Here is a 25983-nt window from a genome sequence, read left to right on the forward strand (position 1 = left end):
CGAAAAAAAAGGACACAGATCTATATAAAAACTGCAACTGCTAATTCATAGGGCACAGATACAAATTTATTTCTCAATTTAAATACAGAGTACATCTCACCATAGTGGAGAATAAGAATGTGATCAGGATGAATGCATAAATGTAAGTCGTGATAAATGCATTGCAATAAGGTTGTTTTTACACACTGAATATTTATTGTTAATTTTATTACAGTTATATAGCCAACTATCAACACATCTCCCCTGGGTGGCTTACAGGACAAAGCCCAAAATACAATATTGACATACAATGCAATCAATGAAAACAATAAAATGCAGCAAATAACTTTCATTTTTGTCAGAGAGAAATGCAATCATTCAACAAACAGCTGGGTAAAATAAAAACAGGCCGCAAAATCAAAGCCCAGGTTTTAGTTGCTTTACAAAGCTAGTTTAAAGTCCCGGGTGAATAAGTTTCACTTGATAATGTAAAGACCACAGAGAAGGCACCAGGAAGAGGGTCCTCTGCTTAGTAGGCCCCACCTCATCTCAATTGGGGAGGCAGGAGCTTTGAAGAGAATCTTGTTTGTCTATAGAATATTAGTGCATGTCTAAAACAAGTTATTTTGTTCTGTGCTCATCCACCTTCTCAGTATCAACAAAACCCACATACTCGAACCTCTACCCAGATACCAACTAAATAATGGGGTCAGAAAAAGGAATGATTTGAAATAAGGCTGAGAAAAAGCAGCAGAAAATACCTTGGCTATTCTGTCTGGACAAGGTTCAGAATACTTATCCTAGGGTTAAGTCAAAGATGAAGGTTGCACGTGGGAAGAGGACAGAACAGAAGAGGCCTCCTGGGTCAGATGAAAGCTCTATGCAATGCAGCATTCAGTTCAGTGGCCAACCAAATACCTATGGAAAGCACACAAGCAACAGCAAGATCACTGTCCTCTGACTGATGTGCAAATGGGTGTTCTGGGGACAGATGTCTTACATGGGCTGAACAGACAATGAAAGAGTAGAGATTTGCCATTTCTGTTGTAACATCAAGATCTGTGATGGAATGTAAACACGCTAAATGATGTTAGTCCAAAACCAGGCTTGAGCATAATTCAAAGAGATGTGAAATGCACTGTCCCGTTTTAGGGATAGGAAAGGCCAGGAAGAGTTGCTCCCCTTGTCAAAAACCTTGATCCCCTGCCTCTGATCTTGCCATCATTTCCTTGCAAGGGACTCTCTTGAACTCCTAAGCTCTCACTCTTTCTACCCCATTCTCCCAGCTGCACCACTGTTCTCAGACTAAAGTCACAGAATTATAGTGGCACAGACTTACAAACCAGCACCCAATTAACTAGGAAAGGATTTAAGGCTCTTGGTTCGAACCCAACGTTTTCAAAGCATTGGAAAGATGTGGCATTTTCAGTGCAGGTTTCTCACCAAGAACCTAGAAGAAAATGCAGGTGCCTAGGGGGGTGACTTTCCTGTGGACTGGTTCTCCAGAGATATTCTGCAGACAAATGTGTACAGTAAGCCCGCAACATACATGCATTTAACCTGTGCACATTCAGTTTTAAGTGGTTGGCAAAACAAAACAAAACAAAAAATTAAAAAGGGCATAGAAAGGAGGCAGGTATCTGTGGGCGGGGGGGGGGGGGAGTCTTTGGCAATTCCACTTGCCATTGAACCCACTGTGTCTTGACTATACATGCTTTTGGCTTTCCAGAAAGAAACCCCCTTGTAAATTGTAGGCTTCCTGTACTCAATTTTTTTTTTTAAAAGGCACAACAGACAGGAAGGCTGAACAGAAAGTAAAGACTATTTCACAAAAATACTTAAGATCTAGGTAAGTTTTAAGCACAACTCCCATCCAGAGTTTTGGGGTCTATCAGGGATTAGAATGCGTTTCTAAAGCATCAGAGACATATGCAACAGGAATTTCAGACATTGCTTGACTGAACAGTGACAGAAACTATCACAAAGCTCTCCAGATCCCAGCCAACTTTGCACCTTCAATCTGTATCAGTTCTTATCAACAAATACATGGGAGCCTGGAAGATACCAGGACAGAGCTAGTTGCATCTCATCATGAGAAAGTACTGGGGCTTTGCTTCACATCAGTCTCCTCTTCACACCTGAAAACAGTTCTAAGCCAAAAGGTGACCTAGCATCACTGCAGGCACAACTTTGGTACATTCCCTTCCCTTCCCTTCCCCGTTCCCCATTTTCTTTCTGGTGGCTTCTCACCCAGCTAGTTTCCTCTTAGATGGGGGGATGAGATGGGATGGGAGATTCCCAGGAAGCTCATGACCTTCCAGCTTCACTTTTATAAGATGATTCGCCAAAGCAAATTCCTCATCGTCCAGCATCCCATCCTCATCGATATCAGAGAGTTTCCATACCTTGCCCAGCACTGAGTTAGGCAGCTTGGACTTCACCATCTCCCTTTTGGCATTGGCCCCCGTTATTTTCCCATCAACGGGCGACAGCGTGTAGAAGATCTCGTCGTACAGGGGCTTATCTTTGGCCACCACCCAATCCGCGTCATCAATTCCTTCTGCTGCCCCTTCCCCATAGCCATGTCCAAATGGGCCGTGGAGGGTGCCTTCAAAGGCTCCCCCTTTCACCATCTGAGCAGGCCTCCGGGACTCCTCCTGACGCACCAGGACCATGAGCTGAGCGATGTCATTGGTCAGCATATCCTCTACTGCATCCAGCAACTTGGTCTTTAGGGGCTGGAACTTGCTGAAATCCTGAGCTTGAAGCTGTTCCTGAAAAGAACGTCACAAACAGAAGAGAGGGGCGGTGAGGACTGTTTTATTGTTCAGTGTACCATTCAACATAAGAGGCGTGGCTACAACAATCCAGGCAGATCCCTTCTTCATTTGCTATCAGCTGCTTATTGAATACTTTTATATTTCAGTCAGCCGTATGGTGTGTGTTTTAAAATGCTACTGACCTTGGCTTTTTACAGCTTTTGATTCTAACGTCGTGATCCTTTCAATTTTTTTGGCGATCGCTATTTATAGATCTGTGCTCATTTCTATTTTTATATTGCTTCAATGTTTGCAATCGTCTATTCTGTAAGCCGCTGTGAATAACTTTGTGGGAAAGTGGAGGAAAAGTAATAAACTAAACCAAGCCTATTGCTATTGTTAGCCTCACACTATATAAATCTGCCTACTTGGAAGACACCTCATGCTTTTGACAAAGTGAGATTTGGCCAGCGAAAGCTTTTCCTGCATTGTGTGTGCTGTCTTTTGGGTGCCATGGGACACTTAGGTTTTGACTACGACAGACTAAGATGTCTGTCATTCTGGATTTTAGAAGCACAGCGACTCTTCCCCCTCACAATAATATTCTAAATGAAAAACTAGGTTGTCTTTCAGGTTAAAACATTCCTTTTGAACCAAAATGTCCCAACAGAGTAGAGGTTGGTAGTTTGGGGGCACACCAAACTACGTAGTTACCTATCAAACTACGGAGTGTATGACATATCTCTGTGTGGAGATGTGCCACTGCAATTGTGGCAAGATCAAACATGAAATTAGCTTCCAGCCCTTCTTGCACTGTGGCTCAAAGGTGATTTTTTTTTTTTTGGGGGGGGGGTGTTTGTGTATGTGTGTACATGTGCCAATACAGCTCCTTTCCAAGGGTGCAAGGGACCCTAGGTATGCCTCTGTAACAGACGCAGCAGCAGTGTTCATCTCTGCTCCAAACCTATTCTGCGCAATTGAAATGGAGCAGATTCTGCCATGGTTCTTGGATTCTATTGTTTCTGGCCCTTACCTGCATCTTCTTCAGATTAGGAAAGTCTCCTGGTGAAATCTGATGCTCCTGTACGATCCGTCCATAGATCTCCCTCAAATTGTTCACGAGTTCTTTCTTCTTATTGTCTTTGCCAAACACCGATGGCATTTCCTTCTTAAGTGAGCTAATGATGTACGCATGAACCTAAGGGCATTTCAGAGGGTGGACACATATTTTATGCGTTTGCAACAATGGGATCACCAGAACACAGCTAACATAGCGTACCCTCCCAACGGATCATCTGTGCTTCATTCTCATTTTCTTCTCCCTTCCTTCTCCTTTCCTACAGCATTTCACAGTTACAAACTGTAACTGTGTATAGTTTTTCTGCCTCATTCATTCTCACTATGACTCTGAGGGTTGTTTGGGCTGAGAGGCTGCGATGTGCCCATCAAGTATGTATCAACAATCAACAATGACCAACTAGCCAACCAACCACTGTGAGAGCCGCCATGAAATCGTTGATACTGTTGGAGATAGATGTGGTGGTCTGGATTCAAACCTCCATTCTGCTGTGGAAATCCATTGGGTCTGTCAGTCACACTGTCTCAGATTCTGAACACGAAGAAAACCTGCCCAGCCTAGTAAAATCCCCATGGAAATTTCGTAGGATCACCCAACATTGTGCCTCCATCTGCGGTACTTCTCAGTGGCTCAGACAGGGATAAACTGCCCTCGAGGATATAATTGAGGCCTCTGAGATTTCTCACTTTTAAATCCAGATTTTGCATTAGGATCCCAGTCTGATCTTTATTCACTTTTCATTGGGTACTACTACAGCAGCATTGTTACTATTGCTACAAGGGAAGACCAATGCCTATGAACAGTGGTTCTTTTCCCCCAGGGTATTAAATGGGCATTGTGCTGGCATTGCTTGTGCATCTCATGCCATGCTTTGAACTGACCTAATCTAGTTACGCCCGGGATCTAGCTCCAGTTTAACTATAAATCCACCCCATGGGCCTAAATAATAATAATAATAATAATAATAATAATTATTATTATTATTATTATTATTATTATTATTATTATTATTATTATTATTATTATTTCTGTGCAATTTTGGGACTGATTTCTTCCTTGCTAATTCCTCCATGACAGGGATGAACTTACTGCCAGCCTCCCTATAGAAAACTTTCTTCTGTGTCCGAATACCAAACTACCTCAAGAAATCAAAAAGAATTAGAGATCTCAATTTCGACCTCATAGTGGGAAACTGTTTTAACTGCTATAACAAGGGTGTCTCTGGATCTTCGATTGAGGCTCAGACAACAAAAAATAATATTTAGAATATGCTGGACCCCATTACGTTTGTTTAAAAAAGGGCTAACTAAGGTATCTAACTGTTGGAGATACAATAGGGACAATGCTTCTCTAAAACATATGTTTTTTCACTGTCCTATACTGAAAGATTTTTGGCAGAAGGTAACTGAAACCACCAACAGAACTGTATGGAACAGCCTTACATTTACAGAGCAAAATACAGTGGTATCTCAGGTTAAGTACTTAATTCGTTCTGGATGTCCGTACTTAACCTGAAACTGTTCTTAGCCTGAAGCACCACTTTAGCTAATAGGGCCTCCTGCTGCTGCCGCGCCGCCAGAGCACGATTTCTGTTCTCATCCTGAAGCAAAGTTCTTAACCTGAAGCACTATTTCTGGGTTCGCGGAGTCTGTAACCTGAAGCGCATGTAACCTGAGGTACCACTGAATCCTCTTGAATTATATACCCAGCACATGGAACCTTACAAAAGGACAATATGAGTGGACTCTCCGTGTCCTTACCACAGCAAAAAGACACATACTGATGAATTGGAAAAATAAAAATGTGGCTCCCTTCTACAATTGGATTGAAGACATATAAACTCACAACATATGAAGAACTCGCATATAAATGCAGACTTGCCATGGACAAATTCAATGATATTTGGAATCCATTCTTACAATACTGTAATAGCTTAAGATCTGGTGAAGTACAACAACAACCTTGTAAAATATACAGTTTTGGGTTCCTCCCTCCCCCCCTTTGTTTTCCCTTCTGCATGGGTTCTATTTCTCTTTTTCGTTTGCGTCTCACCATGTCTGGTGCACATATAGCTATGTACTTTTTGAACTTTCAGTAAAGATGTTTTAAAATAATAATAATAAAAGAAATCAAAAAGGAAAACCTGGCCAGAGCCACTTGGAGAGACTCACCTTGGCTAGCCGTGCCCGTTTAATGAGATCATTCAGTTTCCGAAGAGCAGCATTGCGGGGCAAACTTTGGATATCTTTGAAGAGGTCTTGCTCCTCTGCCTCAAAAAGCTTGCGGTTATCTGGGATGAGCAACTGGTGTGACCAGAAGGAACCAATATAGACTCTGACTACCTCAGGCGTGTTGACAATCTTCCCCAGAGACCACATGAGAGCGCCATAAACCCTCATAAGCTGCTGGGTCTCGATCTGGTCTGCCTTGTTGAGCACGACCCTCATTTTGTCTTCATGGTTCTTCAGGGCTTTGATGACTTCCGAGAACTCGTCCGAGATGTCTAGCTTGTGGGCGTCGAAGAGAAGAATGATGCGGTCCACCCGCTCGGCAAACCACTCAAGGACAGCAGCAAAGTCATAACCTTTGGGGGAGAGAAGACATCCCCATAAGAACAGAGACAAGGCCGTATGGCAGAGGTGGGGAAGCTTCTGCAGTCTGAGGGCCACAATCTTTTCTGAGCAGCTCTCTGGGGGCCACATTCATAACCTTTGGGGGAGAGAAGACATCCCCATAAGAACAGAGACAAGGCCGTATGGCAGAGGTGGGGAAGCTTCTGCAGTCTGAGGGCCACAATCTTTTCTGAGCAGCTCTCTGGGGGCCACATTCATAACCTTTGGGGGAGAGAAGACATCCCCATAAGAACAGAGACAAGGCCGTATGGCAGAGGTGGGGAAGCTTCAGCAGTCTGAGGGCCACAATCCTTTCTGAGCAGCTCTCTGGGGGCCACATTCAGTTATTTAATATAATCTTGCAAGGTGGTACAGATCTGGTACTGCAACATGGTTTACAGTTAGAATCATAGTTATTCCAAAACCTGGGGAAAGATAGGCAAATGGTGGGCACTAACTGGTCCATCATTTTGCTTAGATCATAGAATTGTAGAGTTGGGGGTCATCTAGTCCAACCCTGTGCAATGCAGCAATCTTTTGCCTAACATGGGGCTCAAACCCCTAACCCTGAGATTAAGAATCTCATGTTCTACTGGCTGAGCTATCCCAGGGTCTTAGCCAAGACCAGAGGCTCTTCACTTCTATTTTGGCAGCTAGGCTGAACGGGATAATTTCTCTTCTTTAAGCCCCCTTAACAAACTATTGTTCTCAGAATTCTTTTGGTGGGGGGGAGCGGGAGCTACACACTGTAAACATATACTGTGGATGTGACCATAGCCCAAGGCTACATTTTAAAGGTCCTAGCATCACATTTTAAATTAGCAGTTAGAAACAAGCTCTCCAGTGCTGTGATAGTAAGAAGCTGCAAGTGAGTTGCTGCTGTTAAAAGTATGGCTTGATCTAGGAGTGTGGCGCAGGTGTAGCGACAGTTGCCTAGGTTACACTAGGCCAGAAGGCCTGACCATTTCCCCTCACAAATTTGGTGAAAAGTCTTTATTTGATTTCATCATTAAATTTATATCCCACCTTTCCTGAAAGGAGCTCAAGGTGGCAATACATGGTCCCCCCTCCCCATTTAATCCTCACAACAATCCTGTGAGCTAAGTTAAACTAAGAGACCGTGACTGGCCCCAAGGTCACCCAGTGAGCTTCAAGGCTGGGTAGGGATTTGAACTCTGGTCTCCCAGGTTCTAGTCCAATACTCTATCCACTAAGCCACGCTGGCTCTCTACTTCAGCCAAGTCTTGTAACTAAAGTCTCTGCTTTCATTTAATGCACAATCAAGTTTTCAGATCCCATTAAGGAAAGTATCTCAGCAGGCCAAAATTCTCAAGAGCAATCTAAATGTGCAATTAAGCATGCTTGAATTGCTATTAAACAATCACAGGGTGTTGTGGGGCCAATGAAGTTGAAGAATTCCACCATTTTAGTTAGGCCTGGACCATTTGGCGATTTTACCTTCTAGATCGACCCTACGTTTTCTTTGACTAGACTGAAGCCAAACCCACAATCCCAAATATTTAGTAACGGCAACCCTGTTTAAAAGACTCCGATGCAGTGCGTATGGTGAGGATTAGTTTGCTACATGCCTGAATAGCTCATTGCTCTTTTCAAAGCATTTAGCTTTATGAACAAAATAGCCAAGGCTATAGAAAGCAGGTGGCTGCTCTGATGTAAATACCTCCATATGGGCATCTGTGCAGACTGCTATAACCCATTTCTTTGGCTGGAGGAAAATGAAATCAGACACTTGTTAAATGAAGAAACCTGGACTATGGAAATCTGGATAACAAACAGCCCATCTAGAGGATGCTTGAAGGAATAATGGCCTAAGCGAACAGGCCTGGTGTCCCAAAAGGACATCAGCTATTTCCTCATAGCTCATAGAACTGTAGAGTTGGAAGCTCATAGAACCGCAAGAGTAATCAAATCCTGATAAAAGCAGATTTCTAGTTGAGGAAATATTTGTGCAGAAATTTATAGAAAATATTTTATTTCTGGTTATTTTTTTTTAACATGGCAAACAAACTCAGGAGAACTGAAAGAAGAAAATGATATAAATCAAACAAAATAATAATTACACACACTTACTTTAAGCTTGTAACATACAATGGACACATTCATTGAAGTTAATTGGTGCAGACTACTGGGCCTGAGAGGGAAGCATCTCAAGTTTGAGTGATCTCCCATTTTGAAAAAATATGCCTACACACAGAAGTGAAGTATAAGGTTCCAGGTGTTGTTGGACTACAACTCCCATCATCCCCATCTAGCTTGGCCAATGGTCAAGGATGATGGGAGTTGTAGTCCAGCAACATCTAAGGGCAGGGGCGCAGACTTATAAAAAATATTGGGGGGGGGGCCATACCGGGGTCCTGCCCCGGGAAGTTTTCTAAATTTTAGATGAAAATTAGTGAGTTTTAAAGTTTTTTAAAAGTAATCACTAAAGTCGGAACGCTAAACACGTCTGCAGCATGCACTGAACGAAACTATCCACACTGAATGACTGCGCCAGCAGGGTGGGCTTTATATAGCCACGGCGTCGTAATGTCTCGAAGCGTCAAGGCGACGCGAGGTGGAGGATTCCAGGCGCTTCTGCTCCAGTCCTTTTGATGTCGCTGCGGCCGCAGCGCTGGCCCGCCAGACTTTACACGAAGGTTCGCGCACCGGGACAAATTCTAAGTGTGCCCGCAGCACCGTAACACTATCATGATTCACTATGACATTATGTTTGCTGACTGAGAACAGTTATGGACCACCGGTGTTAAGTTCACGGCATGTAATGCCTTAAGAGAAAATATTATGAAAATGATTTACAGGTGGTACATGACCCCAGTTAAGCTTGCAAAAATTTATCATTTGCCCAATAACAAATGTTGGAAATGTAATGAGGCTGAAGGTATTTTCTACCACCTTTGGTGGACCTGTCCGAAGATTAAAGCCTTTTGGGAAATGATCTATAATGAAATTAAGAAAGTCCTTAAAAGGACTTTTCCTAAGAAACCTGAGGCTTTTCTCTTGGGCATGGTGGGCCAATTGGTGTTAAGGAAGGATAGGACGTTTTTTATGTATGCTACCACGGCAGCAAGGATACTTTTAGCAAAGTATTGGAAGACGCAAGAACTACCCACGCTGGAAGAATGGCAGATGAAGGTGATTGACTATATGGGACTGGCGGAGATGACTGGCAGAATCCGTGACCAGGGGAAAGAGACAGTGGAAGAAGACTGGAAGAAATTTAAAATATATCTTAAAAACTGTTGTAAAATTGAGGAGTGATAAGATGTCAAGGAATAGGGAAATAGAGAATTGCAGCTGTAATCAATAAGTTAAAGAAGAACTTAAAAGAAATTGAATTGAATAATTAGTTAATTGGAGGAGTTGCTGAAGAAATGTAAAACAAGGAAGCAGAAAAAGGGAGGTATGGGGAAGTCCGGGAAGTAAGGTGTATGAAAACAAGTGTATGAAATTATACATGTTTATATGTTTGTATGTCTGTGTATTGTGCATTGTTTGTTTTTATTTTGTGTTTGGAAAACCAATAAAAATTTATTAAAAAAAAACAAAACACTATCATGATTCACACCACTCTTTTCAGTTAACCTGCTTACTACCGTAATAATTATTTGTTTTAACTCATTACTGAATGTATTTTAAAAGGTAACTATCGTCAAACAAGGAAAATAAAAAATACCAACATAATTTTGTGATTTTACAAAGCATAATATAACTAATAATTTTCTTAAATTATTGGGGGGTAGGGGGGGGGGAGTGGAGGGCGAAGGATAATGGGGGGGTGACTGAGTCTCCCAAGTAAGACAAATGCTGAAAACAGCTAATATAACGATAAATGCAAGGCAAATAAAACTATAAAATAAAGGCACAACCGACAACAATAGGACGGAAGGTCAATATGAGCCAGAAGGGAGCCGCAGCACGGGGAAGGGTAAAACTATAAATTAAAGGCACAGCCAGCAACCATAAGGGGGGAGGGGGTTGGTAAGGGAAATCAGAGTCAGGAGGGAGCCACGATGGGGGCGGAGGGTGCCTGTGGGGGTAAACAAAGCACGGAGAGAGACACAAGGGGTTTGAAGGACAATGGAGGCTTGGGTCCGTGTAAGGTAAGCAGCCTCAATGTAATGTCTGCAAAGAGATGCTCACCTTCAGCCATTTTAAGCACAATTTCAATGCCTGCACCCCCAACCAATGCTAAGACCGCTCAAAATCAGCAGCTTGAGGAGCAGTTTAAAGAGACAAGCATTGCTTCTGGGAAGGCCAAAACAAAAAAAATTCCTTCCAGTAGCACCTTAAAGACCAACTAAGTTAGTTCTTGGTATGAGCTTTCGTGTGCATGCACACTTCTTCAGATACTGGTATCTGAAGAAGTGTGCATGCACACGAAAGCTCATACCAAGAACTAACTTAGTTGGTCTTTAAGGTGCTACTGGAAGGAATTTTTTTTGTTTTGACTATGGCAGACCAACACGGCTACCCATCTGCTTCCGGGAAGGGAAAAACTTCCGGAGGTACACACAGACCCGGTGGGCATATATACCCCCCCCCCCACGAACTCTGCACACACACCAGCAGATTCAAAGTAAAGCGTTTCTGCAATCGCACAAACACTCAATATATCCACACACAGTCTCAGGACACACCCCACAGATTTAAACAATCGCTTCTGCAAACCCACAGACTCTCCAATTAAGGAAAGCCTTTAGCAGTAAGAGGGGTAATATTAGCAGAGTAGAATTAGCACCCACAAAAACGTAGCAGTGAAAGCTCCCCCGCTTTTTTCCCCAAACAGTGCAGCAACGTTGAAGACACACACACACTCCAAATTAGCTAAACAAGGAGGCTAGATGGGATGTACAAAGAGACTCCCCAGATAGAGCAAATCAACACACACACACTCCACTTGCACACACAGAGGCACTCAACCCTCCCAAATCAACTATCGTAGAGAAAAGGTAAGGCAAAACTTCTCTGTTAAAGCTTCTCTTCTTAGTCAGATCCACGTGGTCGTCGCTGCTGGGAACGAACGGGGGAGGCGGAGCTGGCCCCGCAGCATTAAGCTGCTAAACACGCCCACCGGAGACACCTGGTTGGCTGCCTCCGGTGGGCGTGGGTGCCAGCCCAGGTGAGGAGGGGCGGGGGCTAAGGCCCCCGGCCAGGAGGCGGAGCTCAGGCTCCCGCCCACAACCACTCCCCTCTCTTCCAGGGAGGAGAGTCTTAATAATTTTCTTAAATTATTGGGGGGGCGGAGCCCCCCCAAACGAATTATTGAGGGGGCTCAGGCCCCCTCAGGCCCCATGGAGTCGGCGCCTATGTCTAAGGGCACCACATTGTCTACCCCGAGTGAGGTTAAGACTCTTTCCCCTCAACAGCGCATGACTTTTCTCTGTGTTGAGGATTTTTCATATTGTGGAAAGCATTCAAAACATGAGCTATTCCCTTCTGCTGCAGTGGTGCAGTAAATTTTACCTAGGAGATGCAGAAAGTCTGTCCCGTTTCCCTCTCTGAGATCCATTTTAAAGCTTTCTAGAACATTCCAAATCAGTGATCAAATAAACAGTATTGTAAGGCCGCCATCTTGACTTGTGCATTTTGAAACAAGTCATAAGCTGAAACCAAAAGAACTGCACCTATGTTAACCCGCCTCCTCCAAAATAAGAAGCTGCACCTTTACCTTACCTCGGCTTATTCTTTGTTTCTCCCCTGAAAGGATCCCTGGTGTATCAATAATACTGATACTCTCCAATACAGGATTTGGCAGCTGTGCACACATAAATCTAAGGAGAGAGGTGAAGGGAGGGGAAAAACACAATAAAACGTTACAGCAAGTACAGTAATTGGGCAGAGTGGGGAAGAAAATGGATTTTAACAATGTGAATTTTAACGATGACTGCTTTGGCATTTCATGGCAAAATAAATAAATAAATAAATAAATAAATAAATAACGAGTGTCTACCTGCCAAATATTTTTGTGGAAGCTGCACATTTTATATAAGATGCCTGTCAAAATCCAGACAAAACCAAGCGCTTGCTGATTGGGGATCAGCTCTTTATTCACAACCCTACATTTTTGAGGTATGAAACGTCTTCAGCAGGAATACAATGCTTATTCATGCAAAATGCTGCATGTCAGTCTTCAGATTTATGTGCAAATACAAGGGCAGAAGGGGGTCCACTGGTCCAGGCCCCTGCATACAGGCAGGAGCTGCCAAAGCTGACAGTCAGAAAAAGAGATCAGTCCATGCCACCCAAATTATAGAATGCTAAACGTTATTTAATGGTGCAGAGAAAAAGATAATGAAGATTCTTTAGCAGGTCACCACAATATGAAAATATAACAAGTTTTTAAAATTTAGTATGATGATTGAAAAACAAAACAAAAACCAGAGCTAGAGGGGGAAAAGGTAGGATTTCTGGAAGAAGGATCTGGTAAGTGTTTGGGATATAAAGCCTCATATGCATATGCACATACTGCTACATTAAAAGATATAAATAGTAGGAGTGACTAGTATAACTGACATCGTGTTTCAAGCACGTATGTGTATTTCCGGCACAATCCTTGGTGAGGTATTCAAGTTCTTCACTCTAGCTATTTGAATCATATTAAACATAAATCTTTTTGCATGAACAAACAAAGCATCTTCTTTCAAAACCCATCTTCCCACATCAAGTGGCATGCAGTCCTGTTCATCGCCTACCTTCATTCTATCACATTTATATGCACCACCCCAATCTATTCATTACTGACAAATCAGCAGAAAAACAGTACTAAAATTTCAACACTGAAGCATAACACTATCCCTTGATCGAAGGACGTGGGTGGCACTGTGGTCTAAACCACTGAGTGTCTTGGGCTTGCCGATCGGAAGGTCGGCGGTTCAAATCCCCGCAATGGGGTGGGCTCCCGTTGCTCTGTCCCAGCTCCTGCCAACCTAGCAGTTCGAAAGCATGCCAGTGCAAGTAGATAGATCGGTACCGCTGTGGTGGGAAGGTAAATGGCATTTCCGTGGACTCTGGTTTCTGTCATGGTCCTCTGTGCGCCAGTAGTGGCTTATTCATGCTGGCCACATGACCCGGAAAGCTGTCTGTGGACAAATGCCTGCTCCCTCGGCCTGAAATGAGATGAGCGCCGCAACCCCATAGTCACCTTTGACTGGACTTAACCATCCAGGGGTCCTTCACCTTTACCTTTTACCAGTGTGGTTAGTGGTTAAGAGTGTGGTGTAGTGGTTAAGAGAAGTAGACCCATAATCTGGTGAACCGGGTTCGTGTCTCCGCTCCTCCACATGCAGCTGCTGGGTGACCTTGGGCTAGACACACTTCTCTGAAGTCTCTCAGCCCCACTCACCTCACAGAGTGTTTGTTGTGGGGGAGGAAGGGAAAGGAGAATGTTAGCCGCTTTGAGACTCCTTTGGGTAGTGATAAAGTGGGATATCAAATCCAAACTCTTCTTCTTCTCTTCTTATCCCTTGATCTGCAGTGGGCTTAATTCCATCATCTGCACAACTGGGTGAACAGAAACAGGAACCCGCGGAGGCTACTGTACATTCAGAAGGTAGAACATATGTGAGAGTGGCTGAGTCACGGGGAAAGGAAAGAGGGCCATGCATGTCTGAAGGAGCATGTTGCCAGTTGCCATCCTCAACTGGGTGCCCTCCAGCTGCTATTGGACTACAACTCGCAGCAGCCCCAGTCAGTGTGCTCAGTGATTATGGATGAAGGAGAGGTGCGAGTCCCACAATCTCTGGTGAGATTGGAGGAAGGCGAGTTATTATTATGATTATGATATATTTATTTGTACCCTAGCCTCTCCCCCTGACGAGACTAAGGCCAAAAATAAGAACTGCTAGAAATTTTGCAGGGGGAGGGGAGGGAGAAACAATCATTAGAAAACAAGTAAACATTGATAGAATTAAAACTATATATATATGTGTGTGTGTGTATGATCTATTACAAATCCTATAACTAATTACAATAAAAACAGCATAGCACCAGTTACAGCTACAGCTGCTGCCTGCATCCAAAAGCTTTTGCTCTTCCATTCCGTTCCGCTCTGTCAGACAAGAAGGAACATGAACTTTCTAGAACAACGGCATAGATTTCTAGGGAACAGGAAAAACATTTTAGCCATTTCTAATCTGGCTGCTTGTTCCGCATACCATACATCTTAAAGAACTGGGTGGGAGGGGGAGGGAACTCGTTAAATCATCCAGAATCCACTGTCTGCCAGAGGTTCTTCCTTCTTCCTAAACCACTAGAGTAATGCATATCTCTAGAGTATTCAAGTCATGACTCACGTTGTACAGTTTAACCCATTTCCCCAGCAAAGAGCAGGACGAACTGGGTGAGTGGCAGAAACTTTGCAGAATACCAGCTTCATTGCAGCATGGTCATTTGTTGACTTTGACGATAAGAAGAACCAAAGGACCAGGTAGACCAGCATCCAGATAGCACAGAATTCTAATTAGCGTACTTTTCTCTGTATAAGACTTGGTTTTGTTTGCTAAAAAGTTGGGGTCGTCTTATACAGGGATAGTGCATAGGGTGGACGTTTGATTGGTTGCTGCCGTGGCTGTCAGCGGCTATTGGGCATGTAATTGGTTGCTGCGTCAATGGTTGGCACTGATTGGCTGACGCTGCGGCAACTGGGCGGACGATTAGCAGCTTCTGCCAGTGAGGAGACAATAGGTGAAATTTGTGTCACGTGCGGGGTGTGCGATTTTTTGGCAACCCCCCCCAAAGAAAACTCAACAACCCTGGGTAATTCCCCCCCCCATTTTTTTAAATCTGAGTCCGCCCAAAATAGGGAGCGTCTTATTCATGGAAAAGTGACAATAAGAATTCCCCCACTCTGTTATTGTCGTTTCTCTCATTCACTTTGGCCTGTGTCTCACTCCTTCAGAATTCTTTAACCACAAAGAGTTTTAAATTAATCTCCAGAACCAAAGCACACAGTTTGCCACAGCTTTCAGCCCCCTCTCTGTTTTTTCTTTTCCTGCTCCCATTTCAATGTTCATTAACAAAAACACAGCAAGCTAGCAATTCTGATGCAGCAATTGCATTATGAGACTTGTGCGGCATTTTACCAATAGCGCACACAGTGACATCAATGCTGTTTTGTTTTGTTTTTGGTTGCTGCCGTATTTAATAATGCATACGAGCTCAGAGGCAAATGAGCAGTAAGCTGCAGCAAAGAGCAGACTGCTATATAAACTTTGAAAATCAAACAACTGACTAGTGGAGAACTCCTGCTATATTGGCTCCACACTGAAGACAGGGTTAGGTACAAAATCCAGCAAGAATTTTGGAAGAGGATTTCTGAAGTAGATAGCTTACAGGTTGCTTCAGAGACTGGGGTCCCCGGGTACAGATTTTTATCCACAAGACCCAAATTGGTTCCAATTCAAGCCCAATATCTTTCTGTCATGGCAGTAGCATTGCAAAGCATCTTGATATCATACTAACCTGTTCAAGAAGGCATTGCCAAAGGCATTAAGTTTCCTGAAGGGCTTTTTGGGATCCACTACCAATGCATTTCCAGGAATGATGCCCTCCGTATCGCCCTGCATCACAGCAATGAAGGAGTCAGTTGTAGGTTCTGGCCCAATCCTCATCCCAGGGAAATCTTGTTCAAGAAGGTACCTAGAAATAAACAAGAGGCACAGGATGTGTCATTGGTTCAGCTTAGATGTGGAGATGTAGAATGCTCAGAGGCTTGTTAGTGGTTGCAGGTGTGGAGCTAGATTCCTTCAAAATTGTTGCACAGTACCAGATTTGCGATATTAAAATGATTTCATTTTGTTATAGGGTTGGGGGGGGGGACGTGTGACAATCCGCTGGATATCCGTGGTTCCCTTCCAGGGCTGCGATTTTGTATCAAGGGAAACTTAGCATCTAGTAGAAGGGGCTGCGGAACCAGGAAGACCAGTTTCTTTTCCCATCTCACCATGTTGGATGGGGAAATATTAGGCCAAAGGGGGACTGTGTGAGAGACAGTTTTTGGCTGATGCTGGAAGCTGGAGTGAAATATACTCGGAGTCGAGAGTGGATTTCATGCTCTTTATTCAGCTCATAGTGGTGAGGAGGAATGAAAGTTCCCCCAAAGTATTTGCTTTATATACATTATTTACACAATGGGCTGCACGTGATTGGCTAATTCTGGAATTCTCCTGTAGGCCAATCAGGTTGTGGATTCACTTCCATCTGGAGCTGGATTGGATGTCTCCTGCAGACCAATCATACTGCTGCATTGTTCTAGGACCAATCAGACTGCTGCATTTTGGATCCTTTTGTTCAAGGACCAATCAGACTGCTGCATTTTGGATCCTATTCAACTCAGTACATAACATGGAGACACAGAGGCTTGTCTTGCTCTGTGCTAGACCCAAAAGTATGACTTGGGGATCACCCTGGGAACCTAAGGGGGAGGCAAGAGCTATCAGATGTTCATACACTCACAGAGTATAGAGGGACATGAGGGTCATCTAATCCAACCCTCTGCAATGCAGGAATCTTTTGCCCAACGTGGGGCTCGAACCCACAACCTTGAGATTAAGAGTCTCCTGCTCTGCCAGCTGAGCCATTGTGCTGTGAATCTGCAAAGCTTCTTGTGTTTGAAGGGTCAGGGGAGTTAACTTCCAAAAATAATAAAAGCCTTTCAGTATATTTCCTGCCAAAAGGCAACCATAAACCACCAATTACACAACACTTTCCCTATCACTCACTTCTGTGTCTTCCTGAAGACACTCAGAGGAGCAGGGTGGGAAACGGCTTATCGTGTATAAGCAGCCTCCATACATCACAAGCAAACATGTGATATATGGAGGCAGGCAGCAACTGCGTGGACAGCCTGTCTGCTGGCTCCAGTCATGAGGCAAACTGAACATGATCATTCTTTTGCAGACAGCAGAAAATCCAGGGGGAGCAGGATGTGGATCCAGACAGCTAGGAATATCACAAAGCAAGCGACAGTCGGATGCAGGCTCTGCCAAACCTCTGGAGAGAGGAAGGCCCAGAGCCATTTCAACAGCAAAGGTTCAGCATCACAGCAAGCCTCCCTAAAAGAACCATCTTCTCCACCCTCAGCAGTTTTTAGCAAGTTTGCAGACTGCTGCCTGTAAGTGCTTTCTATTGCGAGCTATTTGTCCCCTGGAAGAGGATAGATTAAAAAAGAAGTAGAGAGGAAGGTCAGGATAAAGAGCCTTTGGAAATCCTAAGGACTGCTCAACTGGAGAAATATCCACACTTATTTCCAGCACCAACCACTTATGCTTCGCATCAGAAGAGGGGTCTGGGAATCCGGTGGTCTGCCTTCTGGACCAACCGAGAAGGTCAGGTCTCCACTTGGAGGGCAACCTCAGGCTTTAAGAGCCCTTGGGTTTGAAAGCATCTCTTATTTTTTTGCCAATTTCCCCCCAGCACGTTTGATACAGCCATTCAAAGCAGGCAATGTTAGTCTAATTTCTTGGCAGATGCTAAATAATCCAGAGTCCCTGAGATCATTAGTACTGTAGGATACTGTCCCCTCATTCAAACGTTTTCACATATAAGGGGGAAAGGAGCATGTCTCTGAAGATATAACATTCAGTGAGGCACGTAGACTCAAATTTCCAAGAATTTTTTAAAAATTGCTTATTATAAATAACACCATTACAAATATTTTGTTTGCAAGGTGGACTTATTTCCCTGTGCACAGGGTTTCCACAGGGCTGGTTACGTGAATGAATCCTGCTGAATATCATGAAATGAGGATGGCTAGGATATTTGCATTGTTGATGTTAGTTGGCAATGTTTGCATTTTGTTTCCTCTTTGTTATATTTACATTTTTTAAAAAAAAATAGTGGGCAGTGATGGATATATAAAAATATTAATGGGGTGATGTGCTCCAGGAAATATGCTGGCTTGACGAAACAGAAGGAGGTGTTGCCACTGCTGCGCTTAGTAACAACTTCTTTTCAAGTTGTTCATTAAGGAAAAGCACTAAATTATGAGAAGATTCAACACTGTCTGGGAGCATCAGAGTTGATTCCACTTCTGTAACGATGGCTATTGCTTTAGAAACCAATGCTCACGGTTCAGTGAATACCACAAGCTCAGAAGGAAATCTGCATATCTGAGCCACCGAGTGGACATGCGCCAGGAATGGCTAGGCATGGCTCTCCTTACCTCTTGTCCACTGCATGTCCAAGCGTGTGGAGATTTGTGTCTTCCCTGCAAATCACGAGTATGACGGCAAAGCATTTCTTTGTGGCATGTACATAAATGTAACAATTTGTGCAGGCGAATCAGCCCACAGTCAAATTAGTCAGAACACAGTCCAATCTAGACGTGGTGTTGTTGATGTTGTTTGGTCTTGTATAGTTATAGTTTGCAGGGTGTGGGGCAGAGATGGATCAGGACTGTGGTGCGCGGGGTGTGTGGCTTTAATCCTTTGCCTCTGCTGCATGCCCAGTGTGAATAATCTCCCCCACCCCACATCCTACTATTTGCAACGAGCAGAAAGGATTGTTTTTTCAATCAGCAATGGGTGCTTTCTTCCCATAGCAAATAACAGCCCCCACCTGTCTTGCACAGTGCTAATCTGGGTCCACACACACATAATCTCTCTGGAGTGTGTGTCTGTAAGGGGGGTGGGGTACACGCAAGACTGAAATGATGTGAACAGCATCACATCCAGTCTGGCTCTGACTGGGACTTTTCAGAAGAATCTGATGTTGCATGAAGTACAGAAGGAAAACAGAGAGCCAGTTAGGTCAAATGGCAGCAAAACCTAGCCAGCAACATTTGCCCAAGGAGAGCCGAGGAAATGGTGCTACAAGAATTCAGCAGAACAAGGATTTTATTATATTCAGAGTGAGGAAGAAGAGAGACAAGGAAGTTGTTGTGAGCAACAGACTGTGCCAGGACATCAAACAACACATCAGTGAAGCATGATGCATTCACTACTGGTGGAAGAATCACATGTTGGCAAGTTGATATTCTTCTCTGTGTTGCTTAAAGAGCAGTGGTGCCTTCAATATTCAGCCTGGTCAAGTGAAACAGAAGCACCCTGGCAACTTTTTCAGTTAGACTATTGCAGTATGTTCTAGGTGGGGCTGCTCTTGAAGATAGCTCAGAAACTTCAGCATTAACTTCCCACCAATAGCATCTTAGTCTTATATAGATTGAGCTTGGGTTTGTTGGCTCTCATCCAGTCCATACTGAGGCTAGGCTGACTGAGAAGAGAAGTAGAGTTGTGTGTCATCAGCATATTGATGGCAACACACTCAAGAACTCCAGGTGACCCCACTCAACGGTTTCATGTAGACATTAAACAACATAAGGAATAAAACTGAACTCTGTGGAACTCCCTTTCTGAAGATGTCATTGGGCCAACCATTATCCCCCCCCCACAAGCACAACATCCTGAAACCATCCAAGTAGGAGTAGACTCACAGCAATGGTGGCCTCTACTCCCAACTCAGACAGTTTCCACAGAAAGATACCATGGTTGATGGAATCATGAGGCTGAGAGATTGTAGAGAATCTTCTGACATAGGTAATCATATGGGGCAACCAAGGCAGTTTTTGTGTCAAAAGCAGCATGAACCCTGGTACTACTGGTTGATATAGACCTAAAATATCCATCTTGTTCAAGGCTGTCTGGAGTTGATCCACCCACTCAAGGGCAATGTTCAGGAAGGGGAACAAGCAGGCCTATATTTCTGGGTCCAAAGAGGATTTCTTAAGCAGTAGTATCACTGCTGTAACTTTCAGGTGGCCTGGGACCAGGGCTTTTTTCGGTCAGAACTCGACAGAACTCAGTTCCGGCACCTCTCAGGTGGGCACCGTCACCATTCTAAGAGAACAAGGGAGGTGTTTGTGGTGAAAAAAATTATCAAGAAAAATAGCACAGCACACTTCTCTCAGAGAGATTAATTACCTCCCTGCCAGATGTTATCAGCCATGAGGGCCAAGGGTTGAGAACAAACAATGCCTGCATCCATCCCAGAACCTTGACCACAGCCTTCAGTCTTCACAAGTGAAACTCACCCATTAACACCTGACCAGGCAGTACTCTGGACAGCCCTGCGTAAAGATGTTGGTTTAATTTGGCCTGCTCTGTTCACAATTTTTGTTTCTATAGATACTTCACAGGCCAGAACCTGGGCTGGTTTTTGTGGTCATTTCTTCTCTGCTGAGACCTATAGTTCAATGACAGGTGTGGGTGGGTGTGTTTCTAGAGATCTCTAACAGCATGTTTGCAGCATGTTCTCTAAACACCAACTCCCAGGATACTTTGAATGAAACCATGACAGCCATACTGGTTTTGTGCTATTTTATGTTTTATACCATTTTCAGTATTGCAGAGGGTTGGGCAATCCTTTCCAAGTCTACAGTTCTATGATTCTAGGGTAGATATGCCCAGTGAAAGGAATGGCACAATGAAAACAAAACAAAACTTGTGGGTGATATTGAGCCATAGAATTGTAGAGCAAGAGTTTCAACTAAATCATACACAACAGATGGACATTAATTTATGCTTAAAAAATCTCCAAGGAAGAAGAGCACATCGCCTCCAAGGCAGAAAGAGTGGCTAAGCTGCAAATAAAAGGAGAAGGTTTTTTAACACAGCCCACATGGGCAACCAGCACTGCAGTAGTCAGTTTGGTTTATTTTATTAATAGCATTGATATTAGGCAGGTGCCTTGGTTGTACTGCTTTTGACGACTACTAAAACCCTTTTCTGCTTAAGCAAGCTTACCCAGGCATGCAATTTCATTAGGTGCATTTGTTTTTAAAACCTATTGATTTCATCTATACAGTACTTGGATAATTTTATGATGTCTGAAGGATTGTATCCAGCAAAATCAGCCCATTAGTGCAAGGATTTCCACCTGCACAATAGGACATTTCCTCTTCCCCCATGCACCTCCCCCCCCCAAAAAAAAAGTGTTCTGGAGAGTTAGGGGAACCCCCAGAACAGACTTGGGGAACATGCGGGAAAAAGAAGTCTTATCACACAGGCAGAAATCCTTGTGTTAATTGGATAACTTTCTTTGGATACAACCCAGTATTTTAAAAGTCTACTTTATGTTTATTTTTAAAGGAATACCAGCAGTTAATACAATTTTTATGTAAGCCACTTGCGATTTCTGTTTTGATTAAGTGGTATAGAAATCTTGCTAAATTAATAAAAATGAAATTTGTTATTAATGAGGTTAGTGGACTCAAGCCAAAGCTATTTTCTTCTTCTTCTTCTTCTTCTTCTTCTTCTTCTTCTTCTTCTTCTTCTTCTTCTTCTTCTTCGGCAATCACTCCTTCTCTGCCCCATGCAAACAATATATAAAAGCTACTGCGTTCAACTACAGTTTGGATCATGCTCATTAGCAGGTAGTAATGCACTTAAATTTCAAAGGAAGGTGCAACTGGAGAATTCAGCTCCAGCAGGCAGTTTGCACACTTTGGAACTCAGAGAAGATAGCCTGGGGTGAGAAAATGAGTACACAGCAGGAAGGATTCTAAGGGAGGGCTGGCAAAAGAGATCTGCAAAGAAAACGCAGTTGGATTCCCCTGGAACCAGACAGATATACTCCATTGACCTTAAGCACAGCAGGCCTCTTTTTCCTTTTCAGTTTCCAAACCCGTCTAAGAATACCAAAAACCAGCTTTCCCGGCCATGCCTCTGCAACCTCATCCACTGGTCATGATGCTGACAATTTCGTTTGACCCTTCGCCTTGATCTAAAGCAGATAGCTCAAGATGTCAGGGAGGAAGACTGAAGACTAAACTGAGGCTCTTCAGCCAATTGTCTTTAGATGCAGCTTAAAGCATTATGGTATCCCGGATAGCCACTAAAGGTTTTTAATCTGTCGGGTCCAAATTTAATCTGGGACTGGATAGCTCAGTTGGTTAGAGCGTGGGGCTGATCACTGCCAAGGTTGCTGGCTCACTGCAGGGGATTAGGCTAGAAAGATGATCCTTAGGGTCCCTTCCAACTCTAAACTTCTATGATTTTATATCATGCATCTTTTAATCGCATCTCTGAAGCCCTGCTTAACATTCTGAAGGACTTTAAAGGAGACCATTACGTGTCTGCTATTCCGTTTGGTATAAAAGCAGAAGACAGTGTTGAAACATCAACCATGTACAATCCATTTTGGTACTTACCCCCCGGGTAAAACAGTTTTACATCAGAATAAGCTACAATGATAACAAGGAAGACTGCTGCTAGCTAAGCTCCAGAGACAGCACAACCTCACTACAGAACAGGAAGAAACGGGCGGGTCTGGAGTGATGACATGGAAGAGCAAAAGAAGAGGCTGTCAGGATCAGGCCAATGGCCCATCTAGTCCAGCATCTTGTTCTCACAGTGGTCAGCCAGGTGACTGTTGGAAATCCACAAGCAGGACCTGAACACAAGAGCCCTCTCCTCTCCTGTGGTTTCCAGCAGCTGGCATTCAGAAGCATGGTTGCCTCCAATTGTGGAGGCAGAACCTGGCCGTCATGAATCCTCCATGAATTTGCCGAATCCTCTTTTAAAGCATCCAAGTTGGTGGCCACCATTGCCTCCTGCAGGAGCAAGCTCCATAGTTTAACTCTGCACTGCGTGAATAAGTACTTTCTTTTACCTGTCCTGAATCGTCAGACATTCAGTTTCATTGGATGTTCACAAATTCTAGTGTCACAAGAGAGGGAGGAAACTTGTCTCCATCCACTTTCTGCATGCTATGCATAATTTTACAAAAATTCCATCATCTCACCTCTTCCTCGCCTTTCCCCTAGACTAAAAAGTCCCAAATGCTGCAACCTTTTCCTCCATCACCTTGATCGTCCGTGTTGCTCTTTTCCGAACCTTTCCCCCCAGTTATATGCAAAAGGTAACAAATGTACAACAGTGAGTTTCTGTCAAAAACAGAATTAGCACAACTTGTTTCCCAGTGGTGATATGATCATTTGAATAGCCTTTCATTCTTGCATTGTTTAAGTCATTCATGTTTACATAGAGGCCTTCTACATTTCACCAGGAGACTATTTACAGAGCTGCAGGAGGGGCTTCCAGACTGCTGCTATTTCTGGGCTAGATTCAGTCACACACCTGCAAATTCAGGTAGTGCAATGATAGTTGATTGGCAGGCCTTGCACAGCAAACCTGTCCCCCCCCCCCAAAATGGACTGTTTGCAATAAGGAAAGTGATGGGGAAAGGCATAGGAAAAGCGTGGGATAACCATTACTTGAACCCAGCACCCTCTAACCTCCCTGCAAACAAATCATTGCCTGGAAGCTGACATGTGAGATTTTCCTTTGAGCCAGTGTTTTTGGAGTGTGATCAAAGCACAAGCCGGAAGAATAACAACCTTCAAAGTCACAAGCCAGAAACAAAGAACACAATTAGCAGCTAAATATTTATCCTGAAAGATGAACATAGGGATATTTCATGCATGCATGCACTTCTAACAATACACCCTAGTGTACACCTGGAAGGTAAAGAGCTGCCACGTTTTACCTTATGAAGGTGGTCTTCCCGGTGGAATACTGCCCAACAAGAAGGACCATCGGCTTGTTGTCAAAGTCCGCATCTTCCAAGGCAGGTGAATGAAAGGCGTGGAATTTGTAGTATTCTTCCAGAGGGAGAAGCTTGGTTTTGTACAGTTTTTTAAGACCTCCACTCACAGTCTGATACACCTCCGGGTCCTTCCTTCGCCCGTCTTCATTACCCAGCCAGCTGAACATTTTTGTAATTTAGCAAGAAATGCTACCAATTGTTCCTGTTCTGTCTGATCTGCATTAAATGGAAGAAGAAGGTCATAAAAAAAATCAACCCAAATAGATAGCTCTCTAGTGGAAATATCCAAGGTGCAGAGCTAAATCGATTGCCAGTATTCTTTCCTCCTTATCACTTCATTGCTTGGCCTAGGAGCAATTTTATGATTGTTGAAAATAAGCTCAGAAAGGGGGATGCTTTGATAAATCAATTGCGTTCTCAGCTCCACTTTTCTGCAGGCTTTCCAGTTGAAGGGCGAGGGCTGATGAGCTAATCTGCAAAGAATAAATTCTTCTGCCGCAGGACCAGCCGGCAGCAATAGCAGCCAGCAGCCTCTCTTGCAAAACAGCTGGCTATTTAAATGGAAATCGACCGGGAAGCAGGGAGCCCGCCGCTGCAAGTGGAGAGAGACGGCAGCGGCCCTCATCGGTTGCGCAGACTTGTCACCTCCACCTCTGCGTTTTTCATAGCTTTATGGCCGCTCTCCCGGAAAGACTTGCCGCTCAGCCGCCAGCAAAAAGTCACCGTAGAGATAGAAAGCTATAGAACGCAGCACCGATGTGGGTGACGGAATCAGCTACACCCAACGCCAGCCTAGCCAAAGCTTCCTCAGAGGTGCCTGCAAAGCCAAAGGCGCGGAGCTGGAGGACGCATTGCGCCACCTAGAGGGCAGAACGAGGATTTGAGCGAGGATTTTAGAAGTCTCTTAAGAAAATACTGCAGGCAGATAGTCTGTCCGAGGGCGCTTATAGTGATTATACTGTACACCCCAAATAACTGTTCAAGAGAGGCAAAAGAAATGACATCTTTACAAACCAACCACATAACCTGTGGAACTCACTGCCACAAGGTGTGACTTGGCGGCCTTTAAAAGGGATTTCTCAAACCAAAGGAGAATTAAAGGGCATCAACGGCTATGAGTCAGGAGGAAATGCATGCTAACTCCGGGATAGCTCCGCATACTGAAGTGTGGATCTCACTCCCACAGAAGCCAGCCAGAGCCACCAACTTGGATAGCTTTAAAATAGAATTATGCAAAATCATGGGGGTTAAGGGATCAGTGGTTACTAGCCATTATGACTATGCTCTGTGGAGAAGGGGAAGGCCTTTTCAGTGGTGGCTCCCAGACTTTGGAACTCCCTGCCTAGAGAAGTTAGACTGGCTCCCTCCTTGTTGTCTTTCTTCTGGCAGGTGAATACTTTTTTGTTCCAACAGGCTTTGGGGAACTGTCTGCTTTTAATGAAAAGGCTAGTGCCTGGCTGTTCTTCTTGCAATTATCTGTTATGTTTTTTTTATAGATTATAGATAGATAAAATCCTATCAATCTTTAACTGTTTTAATGATTGTTTTCCTGTATGTTTTGGCTGTTTTTATTTTTTTATTTGTAAGTTGCCTTGAGTCCCTGTCAGGGAAAAAGGTGAGGCATAAGTAAATATATAAATTCAGGGTTTGTTTGTTTTTTAAACCAGAACTTGCTGGAACTCAGTTCTGGCACCTCTCAGGTGGGCGCCATTGCCATTCTAAGAGAACGAGGGAGGCGTTCATGGTGAATTCCGCCACCTCTTTTTCTAGAAAAATAGCACTGTATATAATTATTATTATTATTATTCAGCTGGAGGCAGTAATATCAGTTGCTGGAAACCACAGAGTGTTCAGGGACTGCTTTGCATATCTGGAGTTCTCTGCCATGGATTCAGCGATTTTTTGGGGGGAACAGTCTGCTGTATAAAATGCTGAATTGTTTTCTAGCATTTAAAACTATTTTCTGTAATGTTTCCAGAATGCTTTCTAAACT

General features: G+C 43.7%; 1 protein-coding gene across 2 annotated transcripts; it reads right to left on the reverse strand.

The window, feature by feature from the left end:
* Window positions 1-48: 48 nt before the first annotated feature.
* Window positions 49-24778, reverse strand: EHD3 (EH domain containing 3). Of its 2 annotated transcripts, XM_077925630.1 has the most exons (7): window positions 23931-24778; window positions 15909-16085; window positions 12123-12220; window positions 8110-8154; window positions 5988-6400; window positions 3772-3936; window positions 49-2753 (listed from the first exon to the last, which is right to left on the reverse strand). In XM_077925630.1, the coding sequence occupies exons 1-7, from the start codon at window positions 24155-24157 to the stop codon at window positions 2226-2228; spliced, it is 1653 nt and encodes a 550-aa protein (XP_077781756.1). In that variant the 5' UTR covers window positions 24158-24778; the 3' UTR covers window positions 49-2225. The 2 variants fall into 2 exon arrangements, with proteins under 2 accessions (XP_077781756.1, XP_077781757.1); XM_077925631.1 differs by lacking the exon at window positions 8110-8154 and having other exon boundaries at window positions 23931-24777.
* Window positions 24779-25983: the final 1205 nt, after the last annotated feature.

Source organism: Podarcis muralis, chromosome 3 (genome assembly GCF_964188315.1).
Source record: "Podarcis muralis chromosome 3, rPodMur119.hap1.1, whole genome shotgun sequence".
In the NCBI taxonomy this organism is placed as follows: Eukaryota; Metazoa; Chordata; class Lepidosauria; order Squamata; family Lacertidae; genus Podarcis; species Podarcis muralis.

Excerpts from the sequence above, each read along its gene's own strand:
- EHD3 (XM_077925630.1), bottom strand. The coding sequence starts at position 24,157 with ATGTTCAGCTGGCTGGGTAATGAAGACGGGCGAAGGAAGGACCCGGAG. Across the intron at positions 12,221-15,908 it reads GGCAATGCCTTCTTGAACAG|ATTTATGTGTGCACAGCTGC; the intron begins GTTAGTATGATA and ends CTCTCTCCTTAG. Across the intron at positions 3,937-5,987 it reads AACGGGCACGGCTAGCCAAG|GTTCATGCGTACATCATTAG; the intron begins GTGAGTCTCTCC and ends AAATGCCCTTAG.